Raw genomic sequence first — 24,514 nt, 5'->3', positions numbered from 1 at the left:
ACCTATAAAAAAAAACACATAAGACACTATTAGAACCAAATAAAAACAAAAAAAGAACCCATTACAACCTAATAAAAACAAATAAAAGACAAATAAAAACTCATTAGAGAACAAAATAAGAACCCAATACAACCAAAAAAAATAACACATAAGAACCAAATAAAACTCAAATGTAATTATAACCAAATTAGTTACATTCTGGTTGCAAGTCTGCGATGGTTGTGTTCTCCAGGATGCGGAAGGACGAGCAGGAAGCAGTGTGCAGGTAAGATCAATCTCTTTTATTTCTCAAACAAGGCAAATACAAACAGGTCGTGCAACTTTTTGGGAGTAATAATTGATAGTAAACTATCATGGAAACCTCATGTTAGACACATTAAAAAAAAATCTCCAAAAGCCTCTCAATTATAAACAAAGCAAAACTATACCTCAATGAAAATGCACTCCGTACTCTATACTGCACCTTGGTACTGCCATACCTTACATATTGTGTTGAAGTATGGGGGAATACTTACCACAACACAATTCATCCTCTGATCATATTACAGAAAAGAGCAGTGCGGATCATTCACAACGTTGTTTTTTTAGAACATAATCATAATCTGTTTATGCAACCAAAGTTGCTCAAATTTGATGATCTTGTTAAATATAATACATCAATAATCTTATATAAAGCATTTAACAAATTATCGCCGCCTAATCTACAACGTTTTTTTATAAGACGAGTGCAGGCTTATAATTTGAGAGGTTTTGGATATTTCTCATTGCCAAGAGCTTAAACCACGCGTAAACGTTTTTGTGTGTCTGTATGCGGAGTAAAACTATGGAACAAACCGGAATTATGCCAAAGTATTAATCGATTTAAACTTTTATACAAACATTGGTTCTGTTTCAAATATAGAGATGAGGGTCTTTAATTTGACCTGCTGTTGTACTCTGTCTCAAAGTGTTAACATGTGCTCAATGTTTGCTTACCATTATCGCTATGTTGTCTATTACCATTGTTGGTATATTCATTATTCCTACTTTGTTGATACAAATTATTGTTACAGTGTAAGAATTACTGTTACCTGTGGTAATTCCACAGGTAACAAAGTAACAGTAACAATGAAGCTCAATGGAATAATCACTGAATTGAGAACTAGGGATGGGATTAAATAAATTATCCTCTTCCCACTCACTTTCAGGCAAAACTGGATCATCATGCTTCCATACTGTACATTACTTTTTGCATCATATTAATTTATATTATTGCGTGTTGTCAACCTTGTACTTTTTTTATGTCATTGCCTGAAATAAATGAATAAACAAAACAAAACAAAAACTTGGAAGTGTATGAGAAAACGTAACTCTCTTGGAAGGTCATGACAGTAGAGGAAGGTAAAGGAGAAAATAATGCCCCCTAAGTTTATTTTAGTATGCTTTTATTAGCATGCTTCTATTTGGATGCTACAATTAGCAAAAGGCGCAACATGCACCTGCGGGTATGCTGATGTCCGACAGGCCGCCATGTTGTCGAGAACATGAAGCAGGGGTCAGGATGAGAGTGGCACCACGCCGTCCTGATCACTGATAGGATGATGACAAGCTGATAGATGTGGGGAGAAGAAAGGTGTGAGTGTGTCTCGGTGCCAAGCGACAAAGAAAGCATAGAAGAAGAAGACAAAAGTCCAGTGTGAGCAGAGACGACGGTCAGCAGCGCCAACGCAAACAAAGACGCTTCAGAGGCACAACGCTTCTTGCTGCTCCAATGTTTGGATCGTCCACTAGAAAGATGAGCTGAAAGACTTCAAAAGGTAACAATAATAATAAAGTCAAGTTTGAGAAGCATATAAATAATTGTGAATCGATTGTAAATAATGTTGTTGCTTCAAACGAAGCTTATCCATCTTGAGCAAAACTCCGATCACTAAAATAAACAGCATTTCTGTACTTTTTTATCGGGCTTCTTACTCACCTACTTCAACAAGGATCATTCAAAGTATAAATTAGGGATGACTTATATTATCGGCTAATATTAGCATAAAAATTAGGTAGGCTGTATTGATAGTGATCTATCTTATACTGATCCATCTTATATTGATCTTATGTTATTTTCTGCTGATAATGTTATCGAAGTGAGTATTTGTCGGATTTCAGCTAGCAAGTGATGACCTCATCAAACTGCGCCTTGCTCCACAGACAAACAAACTTGCTAGCTAGTATGTCCGTGGTGTGAAATGATCTAATATCAATTATGATAGTAATTATCTATATCTAATCTGATATCACACTTAAGGATGAAACACTTTTCTCCGGATACCCCGGTTTCCTCCCACATCCAAAGGCATGCACCTGGGGATAGGTTGATTGGCAACACTAAATTGGCCCTCGTGTGTGAATGTGAGTGTGAATGTTGTCTGTCCATCTTTGTTGGCCCTGTGTTGAGGTGGCGACTTGTCCAGGGTGTAGGCTCCCAGCTGCATTCAACACCGAGAGGGGCAAAGCGGTAGAAAATGGATGGATGGATGGGTTATGCAGAAGCCCAGAGAAGGGCAGTAGTCAGTGTGGAGCTCGTCTCTGCACCCTGAAACACATCTTGGCACACATCTTCTAGCTGGAAGCTACAGTTGGAGGCACAACAAAGCAAGTGGACCGAGCTGTAGAGAGCCCATGCCAACAAACAGCAGGCACCATCACCCAGACGCAACAAGCTCTTCCATGGGCAGAAGACACTTAGCAGTATGAAGGGATGAGGGAGACTTGATTTTCTCTCTGGAATAGAGCTCAGAGAAGTATTTCACCCATCTTTCCAACTGGTGGCCATTATCTGTGATAACTTTCCCGGTAGAATATTTGAGGAGAGCTGTTTTACTTGAGTAGGTTCTAGTGCAGGGATGGGCAAACTACTGCCCGGGGGCCAAAGCCTTTTTAATCCGGCTTGCCAAATATTAGAAAAAAATTAGGCAAAGATCTGTTTTGAGAATTGCCCCAACAAAACTAATACTAGACTTGGACGCACTGGCAAAGAAAGGGTGATCAACAACACTGCTCTCACTGAAACAGAATAAGTGTTAACTCTGTAATACCATTTGTGTGTTTCTTTGAGGTTCTGATATGACATTGTTGAAAATAGATGTAAAGCCCATGTTTGGGAAGTCTACTCTTCGTTCCAACAGATATGATATGCTTTGAAATGCAGCATGTTTTCAAATTTTAAAAGCCAATGTGGTCCCTGAGCCAAAAAGTTTGCCCACCCCTCTTCTAGTGCCTTCTTGATGCCATCATATTGATGTTTCCCATTTGTTGCTGAACTCTGTAAAGTATTGGTTTGGTCAGTGCAGTGCAGTCTGCTCAGCTTTGCTCCTGACAATAATGAGGATCTGTAGGTTCCTCTCACTTGTTGTCTATTTGTACTCAGCCTTTTTTGTTTCTATGACGGGGTCATCACGGTTGATTTGGCGTCAAACATGTTGTGAAGTTTCGAGGACTTCTACCAAAGCCAAAGCAGTGCAGCATCTAGTGTTGCACCGATCGTTCCACTTCTTTGATTCAGAGTAAACAGGATGCAAGATGCCAAAATCGTTCTTAAATGTCTGAGTAAACCGATTCATGAAGTGTGCTTGCTGACTTCAATTAAAGAATTTGCCTTTGTCTTTGTGCAATGGAATTTATTTAGTTGTAGCCTGATCTTGCAGCACACAAGGCATCGCAGTCTGCAGTATGGTAAGAGTGTGTGTGAAGAGCGTTTTCCTGATGGCAGCATGAAGGACTAGGTTCAAATCCAGTTGGTTGCAGTGCTTTGAGGTTATGTGGCCCCAGGACAACTTGTGTTGCAGATTGGCCTACAGCAGGGGTTGGCAACCCGCGGCTCTAGAGCCGCATGCGGCTCTTTAGCGCCGTCCTAGTGGCTCTCTGGAGCTTTTTCAGAAATGTATGAAAAATGGAAAAAGATGAGGGGAAAGCAATCTATTTTTTGTTTTAATATGGTTTCTGTAGGAGGACAAACATGACACAAACCTCCCTAATTGTTATAAAGCACACTGTTTATATTAAACATGCTTCACTGATTCGAGTATTTGGCGAGCGCCGTTTTGTCCTACTAATTTTGGTGGTCCTTGAACTCACCGTAGTTTGTTTACATGTATAACTTTCTAGGACGTGTTTTATGCCACTTCTTTTTCTGTCTCATATTGTCCACCAAACTTTTAAGGTTGTGCATGAAAGGTGAGTTTTGTTGATGTTATTGACTTGTTGGAGTGCTAATCAGACATATTTGGTTACTGCATGACTGCAAGCTAATCGATGCTAACATGCTATTTAGGCTAGCTATATGTACATATTGCATCATAATGCCTCATTTGTAGCTATATTTGAGGTCATTTAGTTTCCTTTAAGTCCTCTTAATTCAATGTATATCTCATGACACACTATCTGTATGTAATATGGCTTTTAATTTTTTGCCGCTCCAGACACATTTTTTTTTGTATTTTTGGTCCAATATGGCTCTTTCAACATTTTGGGTTGCCGACCCCTGGCCTACAGGAATGAGTTTTTTGACGCAGAGGCCATGAAAGGTGTACAGCTCCAGTAGCTAGTCGCGATCCAATCTCGTTCATCTTACCCACTCTGAACTGACCAAGACATGAGGGCAACATGTCATAATCTGCTCACTCTGGCATTAAAGTCTCCAAGAAGAAAAATGTGTTCCTTGCTGGGAATGTTACTAATGATGAATGCGTGGAACATAGAACGTGGCAGACAGTGTTAGGGCAGTCACCCTGACCTGGGACACTCAGCCTGTGATTAAATCAAAAGCGGTCATTAGATAAAAATGTTATTAGTCAGCTAAAAGCAGATCATTGATAACTTATAAAAGGGCAGTTTCTGTATTTTCCGTGATTTAAAACCGCTGTAATTTTCCCCCTAATTTTATTGACGTTAAGATAAGTCCAAGATTTATCATAAAAAATCTGTGCGCAATGGATGTTAAGTGGGTACGGTACAAGTGGATACGGTTGATAATGTACATAGTGGGGCCAGCAGGCGATCCTCTTGCATGTAGACAAGTCAGCAGCACAGAGACGTCACCAACTGATGCACAGAGGAGTGGTACACCCCCGGTCCTCTGTGGAAACTGATCTGTGGTCAGCTGATAACCTCTCCATGCAGGAGAGGGAGGCAGTGCAGAAAAGAGAAGCGGCAAGTCAACTTGTCTAAAAAAGGGTATATTTAAAGGCTAGAGTATATAAATGAGTTTTAAGATGGAACTTAAATGCTTCCACTAAGGTAGCATCTCTAACTGTTAACGGTAGGGCATTGTACTGGAGCCCGAATAGAAAACGCTTTAAAGCCCGCAGACTTTTTTTGGGCTGTGGAAATCACGAATAAGCAGGAGTTCTTACAACGGCGATTTCTGGCCGTGACATATGTTACAATACAATCAGCAAGATAGGAGGGAGCTAGACTGTTTAGTATTTTATATGTAAGTAATAAAACCTTAAAGTTGCATTTTAAGTGCACAGGAAGCCAGAGCAGGTGAGCCAGTATAGGCGTAATATGATCAAACTTTCTCGTCCTTGTCAAAAGCCTAGCAGCCGCATGGCACCCCAAACCATCACTGATGGTGGAAACTTTACACTAGACTTCAGGCAACGTGGATCCTGTGCCTCTCCTGTCTTCCTCCAGACTCTGGGACCTCGATTTCCAAAGGAAATGCAAAATTTGCATGGTTGGGTGATGGCTTGGGGTGCCATGTCATCTGCTGGTGTCGGTCCACTCTGTTTCCTGAGATCCAGGGTCAACGCAGCAGTCTACCAGCAAGTTTTAGAGCACTTCATGCTTCCTGCTGCTGACCTGCTCTATGGAGATGGAGATTTCAAGTTCCAACAGGACTTGGCGCCTGCACACAGCGCAAAATCTACCCGTGCCTGGTTTACGGACCATGGTATTTCTGTTCTAAATTGGCCCGCCAACTCCCCTGACCTTAGCCCCATAGAAAATCTGTGGGGTATTGTGAAAAGGAAGATGCAGAATGCCAGACCCAAAAACGCAGAAGAGTTGAAGGCCACTATCAGAGCAACCTGGGCTCTCATAACACCTGAGCAGTGCCAGAAACTCATCGACTCCATGCCACGCCGCATTAACGCAGTAATTGAGGCAAAAGGAGCTCCAACCAAGTATTGAGTATTGTACATGCTCATATTTTTCATTTTCATACTTTTCAGTTGGCCAACATTTCTAAAAATCCCTTTTTTGTATTAGCCTTAAGTAATATTCTAATTTTGTGACACACAGAATTTTGGATTTTCATTTGTTGCCACTTCAAATCATTAAAATTAAATGAAATAAACATTTGAATGCATCAGTCTGTGTGCAATGAATAAATATAATGTACAAGTTACACCTTTTGAATGCAATTACTGAAATAAATCAAGTTTTTCAAAATATTCTAATTTACTGGCTTTTACCTGTATATATACAGTATATACACACACATCTTTTAGTCAATTAGTGTGTGAGGAATATATATATATATATATATATATATATATATATATATATATATATATATATATATACACACACGCACACAGCCCGGCCTCCGGACACATTTTTTTAACCCAATGCGGCCCCCTGGGCTAGAGTCATACCCCCTACTCCTCATTATGCCCACTCACCCTACATGCAAAGTGTCATTGGGACACCACTACCTTCACGGGTATGTGCAAAATGTAGGGGTAGGGCTAAAAAGTAGGGTGAGGGGGTGTATTGGGATTGGGCCAAAGTCTACACAAGGTAAGTCTACTCAAGGTAGTTAATTTTGATTGTTATTTTGTTCAAAGAAAACTTTAGCGTTGATGCGCATGCGTGTGCATGCTTAGTAGCGTTGGGCAGCTCTTTTTTATGCATTTTGACAGAACACTGGCTCGGTTCAAAGAACCGTGAATCCCATCTCTCCTTTCAGCACATGCGTGACGTAATCGCCATTCTGTCTGATGATTGGTCGACAGCCAACAGGTGAGCAGCAGCTCTGATGTCTCATAAAAAATGTAACAGTTTCATTTTAGTGCTCATGTCGCTGCAGGTGAGTCTCTGCTCTACTGAATAATCCATTTGAATAAATATACTTCTTAAAATGAGAAACGATCAGATATATAAATTATTATTCAATGCTAGTTAAACTAATATAGTTTTGTTCAGAAAATAACCACATTAAATATGTTGTGATGTGAGTTTAAAATCACGTTTTATTAATTTAGCGTTTTCTTTTCAGATAGATACTTATCATGGATGTTGACGGTTTCAGTAAGTTTATTTTCATCATCATTTTTTTATTCTATTTCTACTAAAAGTTTCAGTATGTTTCTTCCTGCTTTTTATGATGATTTTTTTTTTAAATTTTGTTTCTGCTAAAAGTTTCAGTAATTATATTTCTGCTTAGTAAAAAATATTTTCTATTTTATTTCCAGTAAAAGCGTCCGTATGTTTCTCTCTCCTTTTATAAATATGTTTATGTGAACTCTAATAATAGTTCCAGTATGTGGCTTTCTGCTTTAAAAAAAATGTTGTCTCTATTTTTGTTTTGTATCTTTCATTTTTTTTTCTGCTGCTTCAAAATGACATGTACATTTAATGTCATTTAATTGCTTGCTTGTTTTTAGTTTCAGGTCTTGAGGGCTTGGATCAGATTGGTCCGTCCGTCTACCGCGTGGCAATGAAACTTCAAAGTCTACAGAACATCTGTCACAGTTTGTTGCTTTTTATTTGACTTTTGGTGTCTTGTTTGTGTGCTGATTATTTGTTACTGATTGTCGTCGCAGTGGATGTTGTTTTGCTTCAACACATCACAGCAGCACTCAACCTGGGTAGCGCACCTATGCGGGATTGCATGCTCAGCAAGCGGGAAGTAACTCAGAGCCTAAAGAGGATGTTCTGCAACACGTCCGTGGAACTGTCGAGTCATGTGATGCTGGAGGCGTCTGAGCAGATATGCAGTTTGATGTTCAGGATGTTTGACAGGTGAAAAGAGATGTTATACTCCATAGTCAAACAAACTGTCATCATGCGTTACATCACACAAAATCTAAGACTTTTGGTGTGAAGTAGAACTGCATGGTTGTACTTCACACGGTGGCTAGTCACAAAATGCATTTATCTTACAATCATCAAAAAAAAAATATTTAAAATGTTGAATTCATTATACAAATACATACATGTGTACTTAAACATCCATCCATCCATTTTCTACCACTTGTCCCTTTTTGGGGTCACGGGGGGTGCTGGAGCCTATCAGCGGCATTCAGGCGGAAGGCGGTGTACACCCTGGACAAGTCGCCACCTCATCACAGGGCCAACACAGATAGACAGACAACATTCACACTCACATTCACACACTAGGGCCAATTTAATGTTGCCAATCCACCTATCCTCAACATATTATTACAATATTAATGAACTTGATAATTGTGCATATATTGATTAAGTATTATTTATTCATCAATCAATAATGCAACTTTTTGTTTATCCATCCATTTTCTACCGCTTATTCCCTTTGGGGTCGCGGGGGGTGCTGGAGCCTATCTCAGCTACAATCGGGCGGAAGGCGGGGTACACCCTGGACAAGTCGCCACCTCATCACAGGGCCAACACAGATAGACAGACAACATTCACACTCACATTCACACACTAGGGCCAATTTAGTGTTGCCAATCAACCTATCCCCAACATATTATTACAATATTAATGAACATGATAATTGTGCATATATTGATTAAGTATTATTTATTCATCAATCAATAATACAACTTTTTGTTTAATGTCTGTATATTATATGTCCAGACGTAATAGACACCGCTTATGCTGATGACATGTATGCATGTATACATTGGTATGTAGTAAAAGTACTAGTATATAATTATGTATACGTTTGCATGTGTCTTGAGTTCAATCCCGGGCTCGGGATCTTTCTGTGTGGAGTTTGCATGTACATCTACCCGTGACTGCGTGGGTTCCCTCCGGGTACTACGGCTTCCTCCCACCTCCAAAGACATGCACCTGGGGATAGGTTAATTGGCAACACTAAATTGGCCCTAGTGCAGTGGTTCTTAACCTGGGTTCGATCGAACCCTTGGGGTTCGGTGAGTCGGCCTCAGGGGTTCGGCGGTAAAAAAACATGGTAACACTTTAGTATGGGGAACATATTCACCATTAATTAGTTGCTTATTAACATGCAAATTAGTAACATATTATCTCTTAACTAATCATTATTAAGTACTTATTAATGCCTTATTCGGCATGGCCTTATTATAACCCTAACCCTCTAACCCTGGCCCTAACCCGAACCAAATAACTATAACTATAGTCTTTATTACTTAGAATATGTTCCCCTAGTATCCTAAAAACTCTAAATTAAGTCTTTGTTACTTAGAATATGTTCCCCATACTAAAGTGTTACCAAAAACATATAACTTTGTCGTGAATTTGAAAAAAAAACGTTTTATTTTTCACTAAAGAAGGGTTCGGTGAATGCGCATATGAAACTGGTGGGGTTCGGTACCTCCAACAAGGTTAAGAACCACTGCCCTAGTGTGTGAATGTGAGTGTGAATGTTGTCTATCTTTGTTGGCCCTGTGATGAGATGGCGACTTGTCCAGGGTGTACCCTGCCTTCCGCCCGAAACGCAGCTGAGATAGGCTCCAGCGACCCCCCGCGACCCCGGAAGCTACAAGCAGTAGAAAATGAATGGATGGATGGACGTTTGCATGCCTACTGTCTGTACTTGTTTAAATTGTATTTGTGTGTTTTAGGAATGAGTCGGGTCACATTGCAACACTTTCTCTTTACGTTGCTCTCATCTGTTTATCGGCTGAAACTCTGCTGCTAAAATATAGAGGTGAAGAAGTGTTGAAATGTTGAAATATTTATTATGAAATGCGTATCATTGAATTGTTTGGTTGCATATTGTGTGTGCAGGTTTTGTGTGCGCAGCAACAAATGTTTCTGGGTCCATCAGCAGGGCTTCCCTCAGAGCGGTATTGGAGGATGTGAGCCAGGTACAAAGTAACTAAGTACTAAGTACACATGAATGTACTTTTATTTATGTGAGTGTTGTACTGCCTGTGAGGTTCCTGCAGTAGTCCAGGAGGAAGGCGTGTTTGGTGACGTTGATGAGGCGGTCGAGTCGTGTTTTCATGGGGTGAGCAAACAATGATAATCTTTTTCTATTTCCACATTGTTATTTTTAATAGCAGGCCTTAAAGTAATCCAACGTAGACATTCTGAGAAGTTATATATACCCTTATCTACTTTCTCTTAAAACAGTAGGCAACAAATTATTATCATTCGTATCTAAAGCTTTACATTTTTTGCTCTTTTTTTATTTTCACTTTTGTTATGTTGGAGTTTCCTTTTTGAATTGTATTTTCACAATATGCTGTGAACCAACCATCACTATGGATTTAAAATTAAAATATACATACCATGCATCCAAAAAGTATTCACAGCGCTTCACTGTTTCCACATTTTGTTATCTTACAGCCTTATCCCAAAATTGAATACATTCATTTGTTTTTAATTGTTAATTCTTGGTCACCGCATTACATAAGATGATGCTGCTTTGTATAAAAAAAATAAACAAAAATAAAAAAAACACTCAGTCTGGTCTTTGGGAGCTGCCGTGACACAGTTCTTGGATAAGCGTAATGACACTTGGATTACCGTAATACAAGTATATCACCAAATCATTGTCACAATATCTCCAAATAGGTCACAACTAGAGATGTCTGCCGATATTATTGGCCAATAAATGCGTTAAAATGTAATATCGGAAATTAATGGTATCGTTTTCTTTATTATCGGTATCGTTTTGTTTTTGTTTTTGTTTTTTGTTTTTATTAAATCAACATAAAAAACACAAGATACACTTACAATTAGTGCACCAACCCAAAAAAACTTCCTCCCTTATGTACACTCATTCACACAAAAGGGTTGTTTCTTTCTGTTATTAATATTCTGGTTCCTACATTATATATCAATATATATCAATACAGTCTGCAAGGGATACAGTAAGCACACATGATTGTGCGTGCTGCTGGTCCATTAATAGTACTAACCTTTAACAGTTAATTTTACTAATTTTCATTCATTACTAGTTTCAATGTAACTGTTTTTATATTGTTTTACTTTGTTTTCTATTCAAGAAAATGTTTTTAATTTATTTATCTTATTTTATTTTATGAATTTTTTTTTCAAAAGTACCTTATCTTCACCATACCTGGTTGTCCAAATTAAGCATAGCAATGTGTTAATTCCACGACTGTATGTATCGGTTGATATCGGTATCGGTAATTAAAGAGTTGGACAATATCGGAATATCGGATATCGGCAAAAAGCCATTATCGGACATCCGTAGTCACAACCGCTTAAATGACAGCTATAACCCTACATTGTTGCTGTGTGAAGTGAAATTGTAGCCCATGAATGATTGTTACAAATACACCTGAACAGGTGCTGACCCACACCGTAAAAAGGGAACACGTGTCTTCATGGCTGCAGAGTGAGCCTCATCTGTTACTATGGTTACCTGTCTTGTTTCGTCTCTCCGTGAGTCAGAAGGTTGTTCACAACGTCCGCTGTCACATTTGCAAGACATTTCCCATCAGCGGACTCAGGTGAGTGGCGTCGTCCTATCAGAAGAAGCTGAGCAGTGTGAAGACTGATTGTGCGTGCATGTGTGTGTGTGTGTGTGTGTGTTCAGGTATCGCTGCATGAGGTGTGTCAGCTTCCATCTGTGTCAGAGCTGCTTCCTGTCTGAGCGACACACACGCAAACACAAGAGTCACCACCCAGTCACTGAGTTCTGTACACAGGTGAGACGGACTTGAAGTGGGAAAAAAAAATCAGATTTAATACAAACCCTCTTCCTGTTAGCCCACCTGGCGAGAGTCTCTCTCCTACATGGCGCGCTGTGCTGGTCACTTCCTGTCACCACGGCGATTTAGTCAAAGAGGAACTGACAGGAGCAGAGGCCTGCAGGGGAATCAACGCAGGTGAGACATCTTTCATCACATAAATTTGACACTAAAAGCTAACAATCACATGTCCCAGTCATCTGCCCCCACATTGGACCAACACCACTGAAGAATGCAAGAGTAGAACCTCCCACGATTCCTCAGTGCATCCTCACTCCTCTTCATCGATATCACTGCAGACTGAAGACATGCTGATAAAACAGGTGACCTATAACTCCCCAAATGCACTTTTAGTCTATATTGTAAATAAGTATTTGATCCTTGACCATTTGCTGAATTACTAAGTGTACGCTTACAAAGATGTCAACAATAGATCCTTTTATGGTACATTGATTGCAACACAGAAACAGAATGTTAATAATAACATTATGTGAAGTTTAGGGATACACCGAAATTAAAATTATTGGATAAAACCGAAAATGAGGAAACCAAAGTCGAAAATTAAAAACACAGAAAAAATATATTATAACCATTGCATTTATGGCTCTGACTGTGTACTGACCTCACTAAAATCAAGGTATTGCAATAACATTTATTTTTCAAAGAACAAAACAACCATAAAACTATGAAAACATTTGTTTACCACTGGTATTACAACTATATAGAAGGTCAAATACTGTATGGCGCCTGACAAAGTCGGGAGTGCTTTCTAGAGATGTCTGATAATATCGGGCTGCCGATACTATCGGCCGATATATGCTTTAAAATGTAATATCGGAAATTATCGGTATCGGTTTTAAAAAGTAAAATGTATGACTTTTTAAAACGCTGCTGTACGGAGTGGTACACGGACGTAGGGAGAAGTACAGAGGGCTAATATACCTTAAAGGCTCTACCTGCCTTTGCGTGCCGGCCCAATCACATGATATCTATGACTTTTCACACACACAAGTGAATGCAAGCATACTTGGTCAACAGCCATACAGGTCACACTGAGGGTGGCCGTATAAACAAGATTAACACTGTTACAATTATGCTCCACACTGTGAACCCACCCCAAACAAGAATGACAAACACATTTCGGGAGAACATCCGCACCGTAACGCAACATAAACACAACAGAACAAATACCCAGAATCCCTTGCAGCACTAACTCTTCCGGGACGCTGCAATATACCCCCCCCCCCCCCCCCCCACACCTCAACCCTGCCCCCCTGAACCCCTCCCACCTCAACCTCCTCATGCTCTCTCAGGGAGAGCATGTCCCAAATTCCAAGCTGCTGTTTTGAGGCATGTTAAAAAAAAGAATGCACTTTGTGACTTCAATAATAAATATGGCAGTGCCATGTTGGCATTTTTTCCATAACTTGAGTTGATTTATTTTGGAAAACCTTGTTACATTGTTTAATGCATCCAGCGGGGCATCACAACAAAATTAGGCATAATAATGTGTTAATTCCACGACTGTATATATCGGTGTCGGTTGATATCGAAATCGGTAATTAAGAGTTGGACAATATCGGAATATCGGATATCTGCAAAAAAGCCATTACCGGACATCTCTAGTGCTTTCCTTTTATGTGCACTTCACATGATGTAGGGCCCTATGAAACCGTTTTTGTTTTTTCAAAATCTTTTTTTTCCCCCAAATTCTGTTTCTTTCATTTATTTTTTTGTATTCTGTTTTTTACTTCTAACATATATTTTGTGTGTTTTGCGCAACAAAAAAACTAAATTAAATTGTTTGTTAATTAAATGCAAAAATCTTAACATTTTTGGTGCAATACAGACCAGATGTTGGGCACAGCTCTGTTATTGTGAAGGCTGGCAGTGCGCTGCTATTCCTAAGGATGCTTGGCCCCTGCTATGTTTGTGAATGATTAGATGACTTGAGGTTGTTTTGAAGTAAAAATAAATTTCCTCTCAAGTTACGGCTGTTATCCTGCAAAGAACTACAAGTACACTACAACAAGTAGTACAACTACAAGACCACCATATTGCTGACGCGATCCAATGTGGCAGTTTAAAGTAACTCACTGTTGCTGTTTGTAAATAAAACATTTTTTTTACAAGACTGTCTATATCAGACTAAAGAACAGGAAGTCGTTTCTGGGGCAAAACGCCTAAACTAGAGATGTCCGATAATATCGACCTGAGGATAATATCGGCCGATAAATGCGTTAAAATGTAATATCGGAAATTATCGGTATCGTTTTTTGTAATTATCGGTATCGTTTTTGTTTTTTTACAATTAGTGCACCAACCCAAAAAACCTTCCTCCCCCATTTACACTCATTCACCCTCATTCACACAAAAGGGTTGTTTCTTTCTGTTATTAATATTCTGGTTCCTACATTATATAGCAATATATATCAATACAGTCTGCAAGGGATACAGTCCGTAAGCACACATGATTGTGCGCGCTGCTGGTCCACTAATAGTACTAACCTTATACCTAGCCTAACAGTTAATTTTACTAATTGTCAGTAATTACTAGTTTCTATGTAACTGTTTTTATATTGTTTTACTTTCTTTTTTATTCAAGAAAATGTTTTTAATTTATTTATCTTATTTTATTAATTTTTTTTAAAAGTACCTTATCTTCACCATACCTCGTTGTACAAATTAGGCATAATAATGTGTTAATTCCACGACTGTATATATCGGTTGATATCGGTATCGGTTGATATCGGTATCGATAATTAAAGAGTTGGACAATATCGGAATATCGGCAAAAAGCCATTATCGGACATCCCTAGCCTAAACCCATCACAAATCACACCATCAAACGTACAGGCCAACTGGATGACAGACAGGCCCCCCAGTGTCCGCCAAAATGTTACAATAAAGCTAGTATAAAACTTGTGTATTGTTCATGAAGTTGCAAAGGTAAACTTAGTCAATCAGCAGAGATCAAATACTTATTTTCCTAGTGTACGTGTGGCGCTCAGGTGTTTCATGTTTCAACCAGTCGGAGGTGTCCACTTTGCTGGCTGAAGTCAGAGACCTCAACAGAGACAAGAGGTGAGAAAACCAGGAATTGTTAAACAACCAATCAGAAGTCAGAATATAGTAAGTCATCATCAGGTGGTTTTTGATTGGTTACTTTTGGAAGGCTGTTAGAAGAGGAGATGAAGGTGTGGCGTCTCGCTGTTCAATTAGAACACAGTGTGCTGGAAGAAAGGTGCACAGAGATGGAGATCACCATGGAAACAGTCCGAGAACACAATTGCCATCTGCAGGTGATGCTCACTCAGGTAAACTCATTGGCGGTGTCTCAAATGGAATACTTGCGTCAGGACAATTCAATAAGTGTACCGTGTACACTGTATTTTTTCCTGAGTGTGTAGTACTCTCCCAAATCCATGACTGTGCGAGCACACTTACCACTACTTACTAATTCTACGTGTTGCTCCTCATTGGCAATATTTCAAGTTAGTCATTCCCCTTACGTTAAAGGCCTACTGAAATGCGATTTTCTTATTTAAACGAGGATAGCAGGTCCATTCTATGTGTCATACTTGATCATTTCGCGATATTGCCATATTTTTGCTGAAAGGATTTAGTAGAGAACATCGACGATAAAGTTCGCAACTTTTGGTCGCTGATAAAAAAGCCTTGCCTGTACCGGAAGTAGCAGATGAGTAGCGTGACGTCACAGGTTGTGGAGCTCCTCACACCCGCACATTGTTTACAATCATGGCCACCAGCAGCGAGAGCGATTCGGACCGAGAAAGCGACGATTTCCCCATTAATTTGAGCGAGGATGAAAGATTCGTGGATGAGGAAAGTGAGAGTGAAGGACTAGAGGGCAGTGGGAGCGATTCAGATAGGGAAGATGCTGTGAGAGGCAGGTGGTGGTAAATAAATAAATAGGTTACTGTACAGATAAATATATTGCACTTTCTCACATGCATCCACATTTATGGATGTATGTTATATTGTCTTTTTTATTCCAGTGAGTTAATCCATTTTGGGGGGAGTTGAGGGGCCACGCTGTAAGCCAGCCATGAAATTTACAGAATTTTCCGGTATTTTTGCCAAAATGTTCAATTACTACCGTGAGCGTCTGCAAGCCGCAGCCCGTCAGGGCATTAGTGGCGGTGTGATCACAGAGAGGTACAGCCTTATGCAGCAATTGACATACTGAGCCGGTGAGCTGCTGCATCGCCTCTAAATTGGTGAAAATTAATTTTAGATTATAAACATGCCTCTTACTTATGTAGTAGAAGATTGTGGTCATAAACCGAAAAGCTGGTCAACTTTGACATTCAACTTAGACCATACTTGCAAACATTAGGGAGATTGGGGGTGGGGGGGTTTAGTGGTAGCGGGGGTGTTTATTGTAGCCCCGAAGAGTTAGGGATGCAAGGGATTCTGGGTATTTGTTCTGTTGTGTATATGTTGTGTTATGGTGCGGATGTTCTCCCGAAATGTGTTTGTCATTCTTGTTTGGTGTGGGTTCACAGTGTGGCACATATTTGTAGCAGTGCCAAAGTTGTTTATACGGCCACCCTCAGTGTGACCTGTATGGCTGTTGATCAAGTATGTCTTGCAGTCACTTTTGTGTGTAAGCAGAAGCTGCATACAACATATGACTGGGCCGGTACGCTGTTTGTATGGTAAAAAAGCGGGCGCTAAAGGCAGTGCCATCACGGCACGCCCTTAATATTGTTGTCTGGGTGAAAATCGGGAGAAATTCGGGAGAATGGTTGCCCCGGGAGATTTTCGGGAGGGGCATTGAAATTCGGGAGTCTCCCGGTAAAATCGGGAGGGTTGACAAGTATGACTTAGACCCTGAGATCGCGAGAAAGACATGAAAAGACGCTCGTTCGCACCCACTTTTCTAAACCGGAAGGTGTGAACATCCCATCAGGGCAGATGTGGTGGACCCGAGTGGTGGGATATTAAAATCTAATAAAAATGTTGTTAAAAACCAATTTAAATATTAAGAACCCAATGCAGTGAGAGCAACCGTCCCAAAATAAGGAAAGATAATGATGCTGATTTACAATTTATTACAATATAGATTAAAACCGTCCAGTTGTCAATACTAAAAATACCAATTGGTAACCAATATTATGGTGAAGGTACAGCCGCGACAGATGTAGTGGGTCACCGTCCTGGCTCCACCCACTTCCACGGCATCCTCCTGCACACAGAATTAAAACGGAGGCAGGCCACGGGGATAAAATCTTCTAAAACGCTCTCCGGGCTGACGCCACACTTACATGCAAGGCAGGGTTTCCCCTGCCCCTGCTGTAGTTCCGCGTCAAAGTATTGGGTACACCCACTCTCCTCGCCAGTCGCCGGTCACTCGCGGGACCTACGTGGCCGTACCCCATACTTGCCAACCTTGAGACCTCCGATTTCGGGAGGTGGGGGTGGGGGCGTGGTTAAATATATATATATAAGAAATACTTGACTTTCAGTGAATTCTAGCTATATATATATATATATATATATATATATATATATATATATATATATATATATATATATGTGTGTGTGTATATATATATATATATACATACATACATATATACATATATATATATATAAATAAATAAAATAAATACTTGAATTTCAGTGTTCATTTATTTACACATATACACACACATAACACTCATCTACTCATTGTTGAGTTAAGGGTTGAATTGTCCATCCTTGTTCTATTCTCTGTCACTATTTCAGAACACACACCTTATACAAATATACATTATAAAATCAATAAGAAAACGGGAGCTCTAATTTAGGAGTCTGAATTAGGATCAGAAGTTCCTATATAAACATTGCGCACTCACGTCGCCTTTTTGTATTGATTACTGCAGCTGTGCACTGGATTCATTCACAAATACAAACTACAACTCACAAACACTTTAGAGTTAGGCTCCACCATCAGAATTTGTACTTAAACTTATAAAGATCACATGGATATTATTCAGTGAGTTGATTCACCAAAACTAACCTGTTATTCAGGAGGAAAAAGCACACAGGACGTTTCAATTGTTCACAGACTGGTCGCGCTCATCAGAATGACAAGACACTTCCGGTCTGCAGGTGACAGCATTCAATTGGGAAGAAACGCCCTACTGCCCCCTACTGACCAATGTGAATACTGATAAATGTGTAATGACAGCTCCAAAAACGAATTCAAACCACAAAATAAAATAAATAAATCAACACAAAAATGTGACACATTATGGGTGGGTCACATATGCATGTACAGTAGATGGCAGTAGTATTGTCCTGTTTAAAAGTGTCACAACATTGCTGTTTACGGCAGACAAACTGCTTTACAGCAGACGAAAACTTGACTGTTGTTGTTGTGTGTTGTTACCGCGTCAACACGTCACTCAGGTCCGCATGGAGCTGGAGGGGGCGTGGCCTCCAGCTCCGCCTGAATTTCGGGAGATTTTCGGGACAAAATTTGTCCCGGGAGGTTTTCGGGAGAGGCGCTGAATTTCGGGAGTCTCCCGGAAAATCCGGGAGGGTTGGCAAGTATGCCGTACCCGTCCCGTCTCGCTCCGCTTCTTGGTCGCTCCCGGGAGTCACCGCAGGTCTCTGGGTCCCGATCGCTCCTGCCCACAGGACCACACAGCCAGCGTACAACGCACGAGCCCGCAAGCCCACAGCCAAAGGCAGTTTGATCACCCCCACATATCCACAATCCACGACACTTACTTTGGAGGCAGAGTTTCCTCTGCCCCTGCGTGTTGTGGGCTTCTTGGGGTTCACTCCGGTAGCTTGCGGGGTCTGCTGTGTAGTCCTGGATTCCTTCCCAGCCTGCGAGCGTCCACCCGGACGCTCTTGGCAAAGCCTGTCGATACTCTCCGGTCGCTTCCTCCTCCTTCCGTCGCGCTTCCTCCTCCTTCCGTCGCGCTTCCCTCGGTCGCTCTTCCTTCCCTCGCTCTTCCCTCCGTCGCGCTTCCCTCCTCGTCGATCCTGCCTGTTCTCTTTTAAATGGGTGCAGCCCTAATGCTCCACAGGTGCGTCTAACTTCAGGAGCCGTTTGATTGGGCACTTCGGTTGTTAGGGGCAATAAGCTAAAAGGGGCAAGTCTTAAAATGCCAGCAAAGTCCACAAGGAGTAAAAACATGCAACTAAAAACACAATCAAATTCCACAGCAATAAAAACATGCAATTAAAATCCACAACAATAAAAACACTCTAAAACATGCATGCCAATGAAACATAAAAAATAAAATCCCCTACTTGTGTCCCAGCACACAGATGTGTGATTGTTTTATTATGTTCATAGTTTGTATTTCTTGTTTAGCACTTAGCAATACTGCTACTTGCTGGATCTGCTTATCACTCAGCTTCTAAAGCCTTTGGCTCATACACCGTATATTCATACTCAAAAATATAAGGTTCCGGATCATAATTTGTCCCAATGTAGTCAATGTTGGCTCTCATGAAGTCTGCCATGATTAGTTGTTTGTGTTGTTGCAGAAAATAGCGAACATTGTGATGCATCAGCGAAATGAATGTGCTACTGTATACTTAAAATGACATACGTAAATATTTAATGTGCAATACAATGTGCCTGGTACTGCATTACACACATATATTTAAAGTGTGTATATAATACATTAATGGAGGTTTTTGAAGCGCTTTATAGGCAGAATAGGCGTGGTGACGTAATGACTTCCATTACCTCCATTGTTAGCTGGATTTGGTAGCATTTATTTACGAGTTAGAATGCATTAAAAAAAAGGAAAACGTGTGCTTATCTCACATAAGGGTTGTGAAAGATAGGCAACATTCCACTTATAGTGGAATGTTGCCTATCACTCACAATCATGACAATAGTAAACACATGACAACGGATGTTTTTTTTTAACGCATTGCGGCATTGGGCAGCACGGTGGAAGAGGGGTTAGTGCGTCTGCCTCACAATACGAAGGTCCTGAGTAGTCTTGGGTTCAATCCCGGGCTCGGGATCTTTCTGTGTGGAGTTTGCATGTTCTCCCCGTGACTGCGTGGGTTCCCTCCGGGTACTCCGGCTTCCTCCCACTTCCAAAGACATGCACCTGGGGATAGGTTGATTGGCAACACTAAATTGGCCCTAGTGTGTGAATGTGAGTGTGAATGTTGTCTGTCTGTGTTGGCCCTGCGATGAGGTGGCGACTTGTCCAGGGTGTGCCCCGCCTTCCGCCCGATTGTAGCTGAGATAGGCTCCAGTGCCCCCGCGACCCCAAAGGGAATAAGCGGTAGAAAATGGATGGATGGATGGATGGATGGGCATTGCAAATATTAAATAAACGTAAATAAACACACATATGAGCCAATAGGAGCTCCACTATTCCGCCCATAAAATCAGTTTAAATAAAAATTCAAAAAGCACCAACAATACTCAATTTACATTTCGGGACTTGAATGTTGACCAATAATTAGTGATATAAATATTGTTACGATTGGGTCGCATCTTACTGCGGGGTTTGTTCTCCCGGGATGCAGACGGACCACTCCGGACAAGGCATGCAGGGAGGAACATGATTTAATCTTCGTCAATCAAACACGTAACAAAAACAGAAAACAAGCAAAAGGAAAACGTGCCGATCGCACGGGAAACTAAGATAACCACTTAGTGCAGGAATTCATAAACTAGGAGCCAAGAAATACCAATGTAACCTGTTGCGTACAGCAAACAATGAAGCCAGACCGAGTGTGGCGAGCAACGTGAATAAATAGCTCTCTGATTAGTGGTCGACAGCAGGTGAGCGTGCCGACCACTAACCAGAGGCAGGTGAACCCAATTAATCCCCATGGAAACCAAAAACAAACCCGGAGGTGCACAAAACAGGAACTAAGGGAGTCTAAAACTAACAGAACATAACAAAACATGATCCGGGCCACGGATCATGACAATTATTAGAAATGCTAACGCAGACAAACTATTTAGAGCGCTGTGATGTGACATCATCGACTGATCAGCTGCTTCCTCGTTTCCTTGCTCCCTGTAAGTTTATTCCAGATCAAAAATCATGCATCTCACCTGCACGGAAGAAGTGTGAGTAGGTATTTCGACAAGTTGGGACACTTTGACAGCCATATAGGACCTCGAACTGGACACTAAAAGTGCGTGTGCGCCCATTGGCACATTTTCACTTTGGCCCTTGGAGGCAAAAGGTTAGGGCTCGCCTGGTATATACTGTATCATTTCAGCGCACCATTGCAGTTAGTGCTGGCATCTCCCAGAATGCACCTTCCATTGTACATTTTACGGAAGGAGCGCTTTTATAGCTGCATGTTTCAAACACCACAGGTTGTTGGATGATGACTGTCTCCATGGTGACAGCCAGTAGTACACGCAGACACCAAATGTAAATAGGGCGGTCTGTACCACTTCTTCACTAGGTATTAGAGATGCGCGGTTTGCGGACACAACCGCGGAGTCCGCGGATAAACCGCGGGTCGGGCGGGTAAAAATAGATTTTAAATAGATGCGGGCGGTTGGCGGTTGAACCAATTCGGAAATATATATACATAGTTACCCACATACGAAAAACGAGCAGCACTCTTTGAAACAGTCAATTATTCATCAGGCAGCATAACACAACAGAAGAAGAAGAAGAAAAAAAGAAAAAGATGGCACTGCATCCCAGCAACAAGTGGCGCAAGTGAGCGCTCCTTCAGCGCAGCAGGGCGCATTTTAGAGGTCAGGCGCTCTCGCATGAATCCTGGCACTGTAGATGCCATTTTATTCCTGCATAGTGCTAACAAAAAAAAAAGTAAGTAGACATACGGTTGGATATGTTAAACGAATTAGTCTATGTATAGGCTATACCAATTAAGCCCGTGTCTAACTTATATTGAGTTCGGTCAGCTAAATAATTTTGATGGTTACGTGTTGTTTGGGCGCACTACAATGCAAAGGAATTAAGGCAATTGCGTTGTTTATTGTGTTTTTTTTTCTATTCGAGATATACTACTATGTGTGAATAATTATTTGGCCTCGCTTTCAAGTGAAGCGCATCTCCGATTGGCGACAATGTAAGGCTATTTAGCCTGCTTTGTTTGTCGCGACCGTCTATTTTCATTATAATTCAAGTTTGATGATAAAGTGCAGTCTGATGGGTTTGATTTCCCCCCTTCAGCTATTTGCCTTGGCCAATAAGTTGCAGGTAATTTATTATTATTATTTATTTCATTTATTTTTGTTTAAATAGAGATGACATACATATGTTATTGTATAATTTAAGTTTGTGCGCGTGATTGACAGCCTAAGGCTTATGAGGCTAATTTTTTATTTATTTTTTTATTTCAACTTAAAAACGTATGAGTCTATGCCTATGCCTACAACATAGGCTATGTGTTTATCTTTATTTTCCTGCCTGTCGTTGACAATGGAGATTGTCTGATATTTTGTCATGGCTGCAGATCAATCAATAAAGGTTCATCTTTGTCGCAAAATTGTTCACTGCTTCACTGTGCACCCCGCCCTCGTCCCTATTTGAATACGTTAACAAGTTAATATTCATTGAAATAAATTCAGAATATTTTTTTTACCTAACAAAAATATAGGCCTAGTCTTTCTAAAACATTTTTTTTACTTCTTAAAAGCCTCGTTCTGCTTGCTGCAACTGCGCACACAAAGTGTGAGGAACGCACTCCTGATCTGAGGGCATTGGCAACAATAGTCAACACTTTCTTAATGGAAATGACAATAATATTATAATAATGATAAATAATATTATCACGCATTAATATCTCTTAGCCACTAATGCGTGGCCAAGAGATATTAATGCATGACACGCATTGAATGTCTCTGCTGCATTGGATCAGTCTCCTTTCTTTAACAGGCAAAAGCTTTCTAACCTCACTAATGCCTTGCATCGTCTATATTAGATGTATAACAACGGGCGGATGGCGGGCGGGTGTGGTTTTGATAAAATGTTGGTTCGGGTGGATGGCGGATGGATGACGACTTTTGTGATGCTGTTGCGGATTAAATAATTGCCTATCCGCGCATCTCTACTGGGTATCAATTGGGCACGGAGTCTTGGTAGATGATCCGCAACACACCCACGAATTGTACACACAATTTTATGGTTGGTCACGCTATTTAGAACTTGTTATTTGGGATCTTTTTAGATCAGGCCCTAAGTGTACTAGTAAGTACGCAAGTAGACCAACTGAGACACAGCTATGATTTCTGCCTTGTTTTAAAAGGAAGCTCTCTCTTGGAGGGTTTGTGTGGCGGTACATCATTAGGAACCAATCATTTGTATTTTTCAGGCCCAGATCAAGAACGAAGCCAATTATGTCCCACAGCAGGACAAGGTGGACACTATAGAAAATATGTTGACTTCATCTGAAGCAGACAGGGGCACAGACGCAGACCTGAATAAAGAATTCCTATTGAAGACAGACAACCAGTGGAGTGAAAATGAGGAAACGATATCAACCAACCAGAAAATACCTTGGTCACATGACATCCACTATGAAGAGGCGGAGTCAGCAGGTGAACGCCTTCTTTGTCAATCAGTACAACAGGAGATTGCAAAGAAGGTGGAGCCTCTGCAGGACACGTGTATGGTTGAATCATGTGGTCCAGAAGAGCTGCTGCAGGAAACGGCGGACAGACTGAGTGTCTTGTGGACATGCAGGAGGAAAGACAAACAGTCAGGTGAGAAACAAGGCGAGCTTTTAAAGGAACTCCATCTTCAATCACAAGATGTTTTTCATTTCCTTTTGACCAGGTGATGAGAAGGGGGCGGAGCTTATTGAGGCTGCGAACCTGATTGGAGACTCGTTACGCTGCCTTGTAGACACAGTGAGACAAGTCCAGCCCCACACTATAGATTGTATGTTGAACTGATGTCTATTCTGAAATATATTTATTAAAAATCTCTTTTGAATGGTAACCCTGTTCAGATTTGAGGGAATCTATCACACCTCAGCGGAAATTCTGGGAACTTAATTTTCCACAAGCAAGAAACTTTGAGAGGTGAAGTTCTTGTGCCGAAAAATGGGTTAAAGACACATTAGACATCACACCCTGGTCGATCCACTAATCTTTTGTCTACCGCTTATCCGTTCAGGATCGAGTGACCAGGGGCCTTACGTATTAAGCAAGCGTACAAACAAAAACCTGGCAACGCCACAAAGTTGAGATTTATTAAGAGTGAACTGAATGTGGAAATGTGCGATGCCTCACGCCAACGTAATGGCTCATGAAGGCAAATTCCACATGCTGTGGATGCTTCGGCGACACACAAAGGTGGTTGTTCGAGCTTTGCCAACATTTGATTTCAACAATGTAAAAGATTGAAGGATATTGACACAAAATTAATTTTTTCACAAATGCATTTAATGTTTCATATTCATATTTGGGAGGACATTCTATGAATTTCTCTAGGCGATCATTTTGCCACCTATTGCTGTCACAATATGTTCCTGTGACTCCAGCACAACTTAAGTTAAGTTAAAGTTAAGTTAAAGTACCAATGATTGTCACACACACCTACTAGGTGTGGTGAAATGTGTCCTCTGCATTTGACCCATCCCCTTGATCACCCCCTGGGAGGTGAGGGGAGCAGTGGGCAGCAGCGGTG

General features: G+C 40.8%; 1 protein-coding gene across 3 annotated transcripts; it reads left to right on the top strand.

Annotated features, from left to right (window-relative positions):
- Positions 1 to 95: 95 nt before the first annotated feature.
- dytn (dystrotelin) lies at positions 96 to 23,810 on the top strand. 3 transcript variants are annotated; one of them, XM_061978671.1, is made up of 15 exons: positions 96 to 265; positions 6,947 to 7,287; positions 7,644 to 7,730; positions 7,803 to 8,001; positions 9,789 to 9,874; positions 9,955 to 10,034; positions 10,106 to 10,177; positions 11,488 to 11,651; positions 11,738 to 11,849; positions 11,911 to 12,029; positions 12,088 to 12,214; positions 14,923 to 14,975; positions 15,067 to 15,208; positions 23,196 to 23,586; positions 23,660 to 23,810. In XM_061978671.1, exons 2-15 carry the CDS (start codon positions 7,269 to 7,271, stop codon positions 23,776 to 23,778), a joined length of 1,770 nt encoding a protein of 589 aa, XP_061834655.1. In that variant the 5' UTR covers positions 96 to 265; positions 6,947 to 7,268; the 3' UTR covers positions 23,779 to 23,810. The 3 variants fall into 3 exon arrangements, with proteins under 3 accessions (XP_061834655.1, XP_061834659.1, XP_061834666.1); XM_061978675.1 differs by lacking the exon at positions 96 to 265 and having other exon boundaries at positions 6,620 to 7,287; positions 15,067 to 15,193; XM_061978682.1 differs by lacking the exons at positions 96 to 265; positions 14,923 to 14,975; positions 15,067 to 15,208 and having other exon boundaries at positions 6,620 to 7,287.
- The last annotated feature ends 704 nt before the right edge of the window (positions 23,811 to 24,514 follow it).

Source organism: Nerophis lumbriciformis, linkage group LG01 (genome assembly GCF_033978685.3).
Source record: "Nerophis lumbriciformis linkage group LG01, RoL_Nlum_v2.1, whole genome shotgun sequence".
In the NCBI taxonomy this organism is placed as follows: Eukaryota; Metazoa; Chordata; class Actinopteri; order Syngnathiformes; family Syngnathidae; genus Nerophis; species Nerophis lumbriciformis.
Note: the sequence above shows the minus strand (reverse complement) of the source record. Positions and strands in the feature narration are given on the sequence as shown.

Bases quoted from the DNA above. Each gene is read 5' to 3' on its own strand.
- dytn (XM_061978671.1), top strand. The intron at 10,178-11,487 runs GTGAGCAAACAA...ACACCTGAACAG, and splicing joins TCGAGTCGTGTTTTCATGGG to GTGCTGACCCACACCGTAAA. The intron at 12,215-14,922 runs GTGACCTATAAC...TGTTTCAACCAG, and splicing joins AAGACATGCTGATAAAACAG to TCGGAGGTGTCCACTTTGCT.